General features: G+C 36.8%; 1 protein-coding gene across 1 annotated transcript; it reads right to left on the bottom strand.

Annotated features, from left to right (window-relative positions):
• Positions 1 to 8,252: 8,252 nt before the first annotated feature.
• Positions 8,253 to 9,269, bottom strand: LOC308430015 (glyceraldehyde-3-phosphate dehydrogenase-like; the record flags this gene model as incomplete). The annotated part of the gene is made up of 1 exon (XM_080929095.1): positions 8,253 to 9,269. The coding sequence occupies one exon, from the start codon at positions 9,267 to 9,269 to the stop codon at positions 8,253 to 8,255; it is 1,017 nt and encodes a 338-aa protein (XP_080785221.1).
• Positions 9,270 to 11,602: the final 2,333 nt, after the last annotated feature.

Genomic DNA, 11,602 nt, shown 5'->3' with positions numbered 1-11,602 from the left:
CTGAAAATTGGTACAATAGAAATATGGGCTGGTCCCGAGACTCCACAAACACTAGGATTTCGATGAAATCACTTCTCATAGAGTTAGAAACTGTTATTCATGAATCAAATAAAAGACTGCTATATGTTTGTTCAGGGAATTTTTATTTCTAGTTGTTTATGGACATGACCTGTTAGAAAACCAAAGAGAATTCTGTCTTTTAAGCTACTTGAATTGAAAATCAGTTATCAAAGTGACAAAAGTGGCAGGTATGGTGGCTCATGTCTATAAGCCCTGGAGGGCAGAGGTGGAGGCAGGAAGTTCTATGATCAAGAGCAGTGGTTCTCAACCTTGTAACACTGTGACCCTTTAGTACAGTTCCTCGTGTTTTGCTGATTCCACAATAAAATTATTTCACTGCTACTTCATAACTATAACCTTGCTACTTCTCTAAATCATACTGTAAATATTTGATATGCAACCCATATCCCACAGGTTGAAAACCACTAAGCTAGTGATTATTCTGTTCCACATCATGAGTTCAGAGCTCGCAAGGCTGCATAGTGGGACACTTTCTCAAATATGCGTATAAAAAGAAAACAAATAAACAAGAAATTACCAAAGGCAAGAAAAAATGGAACAACACCACCAACAACAACAACAAAAAAGATAGGGAGCTACGAAACTGTTGTTAGTAGATAGAGGATGCCATGGGATGCTGCAGCTCTTCCATTGGGCTCAGGACTGATGCTGAGATGTTGAAGGCCATTGTGAAGCAACTGCTACAAGCAGCATTGCCTCTGGTCCTTAGGCAGCAGCAAGGGGTGTACACTCCCACTAATGATACAGATGTAAGGATCCCACACTGATCCCACAGGAGTCAGAGTCAAGGAATGTAGGTGATTTCTACTACAGCTGCAGGTCTAGGAGTACAGGTGCTTACTGCTGCAGTATCCACAGCTGCTCTGCTGCTAAAACTGTACCAGAAGTAGAAGTTTGAGCTTGCAACCATTTGTCCTCTGATGACCAAGGCAAACTAACAAGTAAATATTAGCTAAAAATATCAGTTCCTATTCATTGTCCAACCCCTTGCCTAGTGCCCTCCAATATGTGAAGGTTACAAAAATATAGCCACAAGAAGTGTCTGGAAAACATATTTTACTGATGTTTATATTTTATAGATATATATTCCCCTGCAGATAGTGTAAGAATGCATAATGGAAGAAATGAAGCTGAGTATCAGGGAAAGCAGACTCTGGATTTTATAGATAAACTATATAAAGAAACCTCCATAAGACTCATCCCTCTCATTATTGGTTTCTGTTTCTGCTAGCTTCCAGTCTAAAGAAATTCACACATCTTTTCTGTTATCCTCTTTTTCTCTCTACCATTCTTTGGTCTTCTCTAGTTACACCTGGCTTTCCACTGCTGTTATTAAGGTTCATTTCCCTCTCTACGCTGGAGGGCCCAAGGACCCTGCAGTTCCCTTTACTCTGTCATAATGAAATGTGTGCTTCTCCAATGAAACAGTAGCTTCTTTGCTGGTTTTTACTGCATTTTATTGTTTCTCTAACAAGAAACAAACATTCTCAAAGTAAGAACACCTTCATTAGAGAGTAGTCTTGCTTACAACTGATAGCAAAGTGGAAAAATCTTTACATATCATCACTTCATGGGTAAAATCAAGGAGATAAAACCTTGAAATTTCTATTCCACTCACTTTTGTGAGGTTTATGAAATATATCACTTTATAATAACTCATTAACAGATTACTGCTCAAAACCTTTCTTTAGCTAGTGCAGTAACATCTTTAAAAAAGGAAGATAATAGAATACCACACCAAAAATCACATGCACACATACACACGTATTTAATTATATGCTCAAAAATACAATTGTTTATTGTAGAGCAGTGACTTTTAACTTGTTTTTGTTCACCACCCTTTTAGGGTTGAATGACTCTTTCATTGGAATTGCATAACAGGCATCATACATTTCATATATTGACATTACAATTCATATCAGTAGCAAAATTACAGATATGAAGTAGCAATAAACAATAAATTTATGGTTTGAGGAACTGTATTAAAGTTTCAGAGAATTAGGAAGGATGAGAACCACTGTTTTAGAGAATGTAGTCACACATCCACCAAACAAACTTTCTTTTGTTAATTTTGACTAAACTGTAGAGCACAACCTCGAGGCATCATCTTATCACCACCTTTTCTTCATAATTTGAAACAGCTTCTTTGCACCTCTGTGATAACAGTCTTTAAAAGACAGGCCATGGTTGAAAAAGGAGGTAAGAAAATTGAGTCTTCCACACTTCAGGATGTAAATATGGCTGATGAAATTATAATGATAAAAGAGAGAATATTTGCATTTGGAAATATGGAAATCTATGCAACAAGTAAAGAGGGGAAGTGGGATACAAATTTAATTTCCTTGACTGTTTAGCTTACACCCATACATTTGATAATCCATGCTGAATTACACCATTTTTCCTCTTGATAGCAATGGGTGCTTTTACGTGATATGTAGGTGATAGATGCTCAGAAAAGGAAATTTAAACAGAGTATACCACTAACATTTATTGGTAGAGTTGGACAGAACCTAATAGCAAAAGGAATTTTTAAAATGAATATGCATATTCTATCTTAAAAAAAAACAGCTTAACTTGCAATTTGGCACAATAAAGTGGCCAAAAAATGTTCAGGATTTAAAACATCTGTTTTGCTCTTGTATTTTAGGCTCAACACTTTAGAATGTTTATATTAAAAATCATAATAAAAAGGTTCATTTTTAAGTGTTAAAAGAACTTTAGGGACTTGTAGCAAAAATAGAAAAATGGAAAACTATAATAAAAAATAGCAATTTGTTCATTTGATGTCCACCTGTTCAAATGTTTTCTAAGCTGTTAAATGCATCTGTTATTTTTCTATACAACAAAATAAAATTTAAAAAGTATTTTTAAGTGTTTGAAGTCAATGTAATTTCAAAAGACATCTAAATCTAGGAAGAAGAAAAAAAGAAAGGAAGGAAAAAGGGAAGAAAAGAAGGAAGGAAAAAATGAAACCTTCATAAAGTTAAATTGATAAAAGTTACAGTTAAAGAACATTGAACTGTTTTCTATCCAAAAAGTTTCATCAAGGCCACTGAGAAGGCATTGAGTTAACCTTGGCAATCAGAGGGGAAAGAGACTGTTTCAGAATTTTTGCTTCTCTTGGAGATTTGCCAGAAAGAATCTTCTCGGTATGAGGATACTGAACACCATGAGGTGGGTGTCAGAGCATAACAGTTCAGGGACAATATTCGATAACCACTCTGTAGACAGAGACCCATAGTGGGTTTCCTCAGGCCAGCACAAATAACTCTTTATAGACTCTTGGCTCTTCTATCTACCTCAAAACCCATCTGCTACCCCCACACCCTGCTCTTTGACTCTGTCTCTCAAGCATGACTTATGAAAGCCTTCATCTCTAGAGTTTCCTCTATCTCTGTTCTTCTATGGTTTCACTCACATGCCTATTACAATTTGCAGATCCAAAATAAATTCATATTTATTAAAAGCCATGACTTTGTCTGTAATCAGGAAGTTAAATAACCCCTGGTTACAAGTATTTGCCAATCCCAAAAGACGGTGAAAAGAGAATTGTGCTGAGCATGCTGTTTCCTACTGTATCAGTATGGAGTGGTGCTGTTAGCAAACTGTTATGTACTTGTTCCTATGTTACCCTCATTAGGGGGGTTTTGCATCCAACAATTTGTGACATTACTTCCTAAAGTCATGAGTGTCTTTTAATTGCTAAGCTATAGATAATTCCACACTCCTGTGGTTTCCTTTCATATTCATTTCACATTACTGATAATTAATCTCTTAAAATCTTATTTTATCTACACCACTGTGGCATAATGACATGCTTTCTTTTGTGTAAGGGTTATTTTCTCTATTTTATTATATGTCCTCTTATTTGCTAGATATCGCCATTCCTCCAGATGAAAACCTTATCTTGATTATTTTTCCCTCAGCTTTCTTACCTGGGAACTTTATTTCTTCAGTATAAAGTCAGTTTTTGCTTATTTATGTAATGTTGCCTTTTTCAAGATCTTACATAGCACTCTATACTATGTAATAATCTCAGGGTTAAACTATGGTGGGGAAGGTTGTCTATGGATTGCCCAATACTACCAACAGGAGACATAGATTATTAAATTAAAAACTTTAGACACAGGAAACCTTATTCAAAATGGGCCCAGAGACTCCTAAACTAACACGTATTGTTGGTCTAGGTCCTCACCATAAATGAATAGAAAGATCTTATTTCTAAAGAAACCACTCACAATGAATCCAAGATACAGAGAAATCATTCTCAGATTCAAACAGAAAACACTCTCTGCTGACCAGTTTACATAATATCTTAAGGTGCCATGCAGGATGCTGGGACACAAGACTCCAATGGTTTTACCTAACACTGGACTGCTACAGTACCGAACTGCTGCCAAGATATGCCTACCGGTTCAACAGTGGCATGAGGAGTATAGGAGTTTTGTTGACTTTCTGATTGGATATGAGACCTGCCACACTTGAGTCTTTAATGTCTAATGCCGTGAACCTGGAAAAAAGCCCCAGGCTGGGGAGATCTTGAGGAGAACCTGCTGTGGTTATTTTAGTTAATTGGTCATGCCATCTAACTCCCTTCTAAATATTTAGTTTTACATGCATAGGTATGTGCTGGTCTCAGCATTGCTCAAAGGGACTTCTGTTTGACCTGGTTGGTAGCTCATCAAAGCACCAAGTATAAACAACTCAGGGTGCTCAGCTGTGGCTTGATCATCGTTATCAAGCTCTCATCAATAAAAACTCAGGTAACCTCACAAAAGAGAGAGTAGAGAGAATTAAGAAAACCAAGAGCTGATAGATAGTTAACTTCTCCCATAGCTGTTGCGTGCATCACTACAAGATCAGGCCACTGAAAATGCTAACATGTATGGTGGAGAAGTGCTAAAGCTCCATCCCTGTATCAGAAGTATTGGCAATTTATAATTGCCAGGGGAGGAAACCACTCTCTTTTGGAAAGGTTTCTGCTTACATAATGTTTATGCTCCAGAAAATAATCACACACACATGTGCATATTGAAAATACTACTTTGGGCTGCTTTTATGAATATAAATACAAAAAAAACAAAAATCTGGGAGAGAGGTGAAGGAGGAGTTGACAAAAAGGTAGTTGTCGATGGATATGAATAATATATTGTTCTGTAAATGTTTGAAGCTTTCAAATAATATAAATATTTGCTTAAAAATCTATTATTTAATAAACAAGATATAAAAGTACTGGCACTGATCCATTAAAGACATTGTAGTGTGATAAAAAGAAAAGGTACACATAATGAATTGAATACATCTGAGAGGACCTAAATTATATTTTTTAAAAAGTCAGAAAAGTTTTTCACAAGAAAAGTGGTCAGGAAAATATAGTAACACCAAGAATAAGGGATGTAGACATTTTGATCTATGAAAATACAACATTTGAGTAGTTGTAATTCTATGACATAGCTCACATTCTTGATGAAACTCAGTTGAAGGAACAAGAAAATGTGGGGGCACAGAGGTGTTCAAAACTAATGAGATGGAGCACGTGTTCAGTTTAGTAGCCTTCAGTTCTCACCCCGACAGTGGCAACGACACAATGACACATTTCATATTACATCATGGTTTCATTTCTAGGAGTGTTCTGGAACTTATTCTGCATTAAAAATGTGACTCCCAAATAAGATAGAATTGAGGTAAACAGGAAGCATAAAGCCTTAGTTTTAGGAAACATTTTCTGAGCCTACTAAGTACCATACATAAAATAAATTTAGAAGATAAAAGCATGCTTTAGACAATATAAGCATAGTCTTATTAAACCAAAACTGTAACTTATAATAAAACAAGACAAATTTAGACAGAGGTATATAGAAAGAGTCATATAAAAGTATATAGAAAAATTCTGTGTGTTTTGATGTATTGTTGAATAATTATTATTACTACTGTATAACTGAATTTCATGAACAAGAATTCCTTCACTTTTTATTTCTCTCTCCCATCAAAGCTAATTATTCCATTCCCAACACAAGGTTTTCTTTGAACAAATGTATTTTTTTCTGCTCCATTGCAAGCATATTGCAAGCAAATCCATACCAGCATCTCTTTCCAAATACCTCATTTTACATTATTGAATGGGTCACAGCCTCTCTCTCCTCTTCATCTGTGACTTATTTTCTCTGTACTAGACAAACTTTACATTATGCAAGTCATATTACATCAATCTACATCTGAAATGTAGTGATTTCAGCTCCATGTAAATAAGCCTGTCCCATAGTCTATGGAGCTTCACACAATCTGACTTTATCCACATCTCTAATCTCATTTTAGGATGTTCTTCTCTCCTCTGTTTTGACACTTGAGACACATTGAACTTTTCTAAGCATTGTTAAGTTTTTGTTTGTTTGTTTGTTTGTTTGATTGTTTTAGTATAGAATAGTTTAGGGCATGTAGAGGGGAATTGAGAGGATAGTAGAGACAGAGAAGAGAGAGAGAGAGGGAGGGGAGGGAGGGAGGGAGTAGAGGGTTAGAGGGTGGCTATAGAGAGGAGGAGAAGAATGGGAAGAGAGGGGGAGCAGGAAAGAGAAGCCAGAACAAGAAGGCAAGAGCTAAGGGTTTTGACATGTATAACACACATAATGAAAAATTTTCTGATATATGGAAGCCAATCCTAAATAGGCTGCTTTCCAATCTGCTGTTTAATTCTATATTTCCATGTATACATGTGAAACTTTTTACCTGAAAGATAAACATGGAAAATGAGACTAAAATCCAAAGTTCAATGAGATGCTGGTAACAACAAAATTACCTAAAAGAAAATACCGCCAGGTAATTATTATTAAAAGTAAAAGGAAGTTCAATGATACATCAGAAAACACTAAGAGAAAGAAAGGAGCAGCCACATTTCAATATGAGAGGAAAAACTAAATCCCGAAGCACACAAGGCAAGGACAACTTCGGAAGTGTCTTTGCTTCCAATACATCAGCGCAAACGTGTTTATTCCTCCCCTTATTTCTTCTCTAAGCCTTTCCAACTCATCTACTCCTCTTATCACTTCTTGGGGGGTTCAGATGCCTTGGCAGTGTCCTCTTTAGGCTAGACTGGCTTCAGCAGGCTTTCCGCTAATGCTTCCATGAGTTTCCTCCCTCACATTTTCTCCAGAGGCTGGATGATCTCCTCCTGTCTGCTCTGGGGGTTCTTCTGAAGGATGGCCTTGATTTCCTTTCCTTTTAGTGTGTTCTGGGGTGTTCTTTCACTTTTATCATGAGACTTTTGCATGTTGATTATTTTTTTCTTAATTAATCCTGTAGGTAGCTGGAGATTTTCCTCTCTTCTTGCACCTTGATTTATGTCATGCCGAAAAGATCAAGGGTCCTGAAAGTAGCAGGGCTAGTCTTCTCTGGTAGAATTGAGCTTGCAACATACTGAATTTTCTGGCTTTTATAATGCTCTGTGACTTTCTCATATATGTCTACATTCAAGAAATACCATTGGTCTTGAATTTCATCTCATCTATGGTTGCCATACTGGTACATACTACCTTACTTCTTACTCAACCTCTCTAACAACTCTTATTCAAGCTTCTTATTCCTATCCTTTCCTAGATGACCCTTTTAAACCATAAAGTAGAATATGCTAGCTGAGAATTCTACAATCACTTCTAAGGACATTAACAAAAAATTATTGTATAGCTACCCACCTTATGCATCTCTAACTAGACTGTTCCAGATCCCATCTTCCTGATGCTTCCTAACCATGAATGTTCTGTCTCCATCTTTTTTTTTTGTTTGTTTGTTTGTTTGTTTTTAGGACTCTGCTTAGTTCTATATTCGAACATATCCATGCAGTGGCCTTATCTAGCAATTCATTTCTTCTGATCCTCCTTGTGACATTTCACTATTTTTCTAAACATGGTCACTACTTAAGATCAAATGATGTTTTATATTGTCTAAATCCTTTATTGTAATAAGCTTCTTTTTTGTTGTTTTTTTTTTGTGGGTGCAGCAGAACTTTATTGGTGGTATTCAAGAGAGTAGGGAGGGCTCCCTAGACCCCTATTATTATGGGGGTCTGGGATGTAAATTGTGAGGGAGATGCTCAGTGGTGGGATGGGACTCCTCAGCAACTGAGTGCCCCTCTCTTGCTCTCAGTGTCCTTGCTGGGGGGGGGGGTGGTCCAGGGTTTCTTACTCCTTAGAGGCCATGTAGGCCATGAGGTCCACCACGCTATTGCTGTAGCCATATTCATTGTCATACCAGAAAATGGGCTTCACAAAGTTGTCATTGAGAGCAATGCCAGCTCTAGTATCAAAAGTGGAACAGTCGGAGTTGCTGTTGAAGTCACAGGAGACAACCTGTTCCTCAGTGTAGCCCAGAATGCCCTTTAGTGGGCCCTCAGCTGCCTGCTTCACCACCTTCTTGATGTCATCATACTTGGCAGGTTTCTCCAGGCCGCATGTCAGATCCACAACAGATACATTAGGGGTAGGAACACAGAAAGCCATGCCAGTGAGTTTCCCATTCAGCTCTGGGATGACCTTGCCCACAGCTTTGGCAGCACCAGTAGATGCAGGGATAATGTTCTGGGCTGCCCCACGGCCATCACGCCACAGCTTTCCAGAGGTGCCATCCACAGTCTTCTGAGTGGCAGTGATGGCATGAACTGTGGTCATGAGCCCTTCCACGATGCCAAAGTTGTCATGGATGACCTTAGCCGGGGGGGGGGGGGGGGCTAAGCAGTTGTTGGTGCAGGATGCATTGCTGACAATCTTGAGGGAGTTGTCATATTTCTCATGGTTCACACCCATCACAAACATGGGGGCACTGGCCGAAGGGGCAGAGATGATGACCCTTTTGGCCCCACCCTTCAAGTGGTCCCCGGCCTTCTCCATGGTGGTGAAGACACCAGTAGATCCCACAACATACTCAGCACCAGCATCAGCCCATTTGATGTTAGTGGGATCTTGCTCCTGGAAGATGGTGATGGGCTTCCCATTGATGACAAGCTTCCCATTCTCAGCCTTGACTGTGCCATTGAATTTGCCATGGGTAGAGTCATACTGGAACATGTAGACCATGTAGTTGAGGTCAATGAAGGGGTCGTTGATGGCGAAAATCTCCACTTTGCTAGTTCCTGAGCAGAAGGTAGCCCTGGTAACCAGGCGCCCAACGCGGCCAAATCCGTTCACACCGACCTTCACCATCTTGTCTAAGGGATGGGGCTGGCACTGCACGAAATGTGGCTGTTTACAGAACAGGGAGGAGCAGAGAGCTGCAATATGCTTCTTAAGGATATTGTCTTTGCTTGTTCCTTATTATTGTTTCTTTGGTATTTGGAAGAACATTCGATTCACACTTAAATATTTGTTGAATGAAACATTTGAAAACAGAAAGACCTTAAAAATTAACAAATTAAAATATAGCAATGTATTGATTAGAATAAGTTAAAGAGTAATCTTACTCATTAGCCTAGTAATGCATCTAAAGAGTGCTCAAGTGATAATTTAGTTTACTACTGAATATATGGGAAAAGTATAAGTAAATTTACTATTAACTAATAACAAATCAGAAATATTTAAATATAAGCAATTCACCATCCCTAATATGTAATAATTTTAAACTCAGCAGTTAATGTGTCAGCCTTGAGTACTACTTACATATTTCATTATTTTTCTTCAATCTCAAAATAATGTCATAAATACAATTACTAGATTATCAGTCAACATAAGGTGGATTCTACCATTTAAATATTGTGTAGGGGAAAATGTATACAGGATTATTTTCACAAAAGAAGGTTCATAAGCCTCATAAATGTGTAAATATTTGGTGATAAATATATATTTTGAGAAGTAATACATATATTTCAAAAGGATTTTGAATATGCTTTTTGGAAAATTATTAGGTAACATTTAATTCAATAGATTTTTGAGGAAAAAAATGGAAGTTCTGTTTTTTTAGATTTTTAAATATTTTATTTTATAAAATTAAATTTAATAGTGTAATTAACAATATATTGATGATAAGTCTAAATTCACATGCTAGTCAAATTTTAAAAGGTTTTAAATATCTTAGTTATTTAAGAGCAGGCTTCAATTATAAATTGAATGTATAATAAACTCCAGTTATTTTAACAAAACAAATATGTCAGTTTTTCTAAAATAGTTTAATGTCACCACTTTAAGTCAACAGTCTATAAATTAGATTTTATTTATAGTCCATAAAATTTTACAACTTGTCATATGTCGTCAAAATCTGCCAGAATCAACATATCCTCTAAATATCAAGTTGATGAAATTCCTTGAAATTCAATCAATTCATTCACAAGACTCTTCTTCCTGAAAGACAAATTGTTTAAGGGACGACAGTGGACAGAGTACAGAGCTCCTGACAGTGGTAAAAACCTTGGGGATGTGTGCAGATGTATAGGTTTTTTAAGGTGCCTTTTGACACATCATTTAATAACAACACATTTTCTATGGCTATTTTCACCAAACTGTTGATAAACAAATGTTAATAAGACAAAAAAAATTACACAGAAAGTGATTCAGGTAAACAATGATGTAATCTCATGAGGTAAAGGGATAATTAGGTTGGCTCTTCATCCTGTTCATTACATATTAAATCTATGGCAGCAGAGCATAGCCAGACCATGCACTATCAATCATTGATTACCTGCTCTTTTCCAAACAGCTAGCTGGGACCATAGTTTTCTCAACAAAATTCAGAGATTGAAATTGTGGCAGTTACTAATGGCTGTCAATTTCAGAGATCATAAAATCACCTAGGAGACAAATCTCGGGGCATGCCTTGTGTTATTGTCTAGATTTGGTTAGCTTCTAGGGTTAACTGTGAGAGATTGCCTTGGTTAGGTTAAATAAGGTAGAAGGATGAATCTTAAATGTGGGCAGCACTGTTTCTGTGAGTTGAGGCCCTGGAATGAGGTAAAAGGAGAGATTAAGTTAAAAAAAAAAAGAACCATCTCCTATCTTTACTTCCTGACTATGAATACTACACAATTAGCTGCCTCATGTGCCTATCACCAGGGCTTTCATACCATGATAGATACCAAGAGCCAAGATAGTCTTCTTCCCTTAAATTTTTTTTGTGAGGGTATTTTATAAGAGCAATAAGAAAGTAGACAAATACAGAAGTACAGTATTTAACGTATGGATATACACTTGATATGGGAATATATACCATTTTTGTACAATCACACAGTTGCAAAGCTACTTGTAAATTGATGCCCATCTCTACAGGAAACCGAAAAAGTTCAATTTAACAGCAACTAAAGTGCAAAGATTTGTCAGTTTTGTGTAAACATACCAATAGTGGCATTCCAATAATTTATATTAAATATAATTCTCAAAATCACTTCTAAGTTTTAAATGTTGATTTTTGATGGAAGGCCCAGATGTTAATAAAATATCTAAAAACATCAAAACTAATTTAAAAAATATGATGATAACTGAGATATTTTGAAACATGGAAGACAAGTTTGGGGAGATGAAGTTGCCATATAGAACCTTGTCCAAAGTAA

The sequence above is a fragment of the Micromys minutus genome (assembly GCF_963924665.1).
Source record: "Micromys minutus genome assembly, chromosome: 14".
Classification (NCBI taxonomy): Eukaryota; Metazoa; Chordata; class Mammalia; order Rodentia; family Muridae; genus Micromys; species Micromys minutus.
Note: the sequence above shows the minus strand (reverse complement) of the source record. Positions and strands in the feature narration are given on the sequence as shown.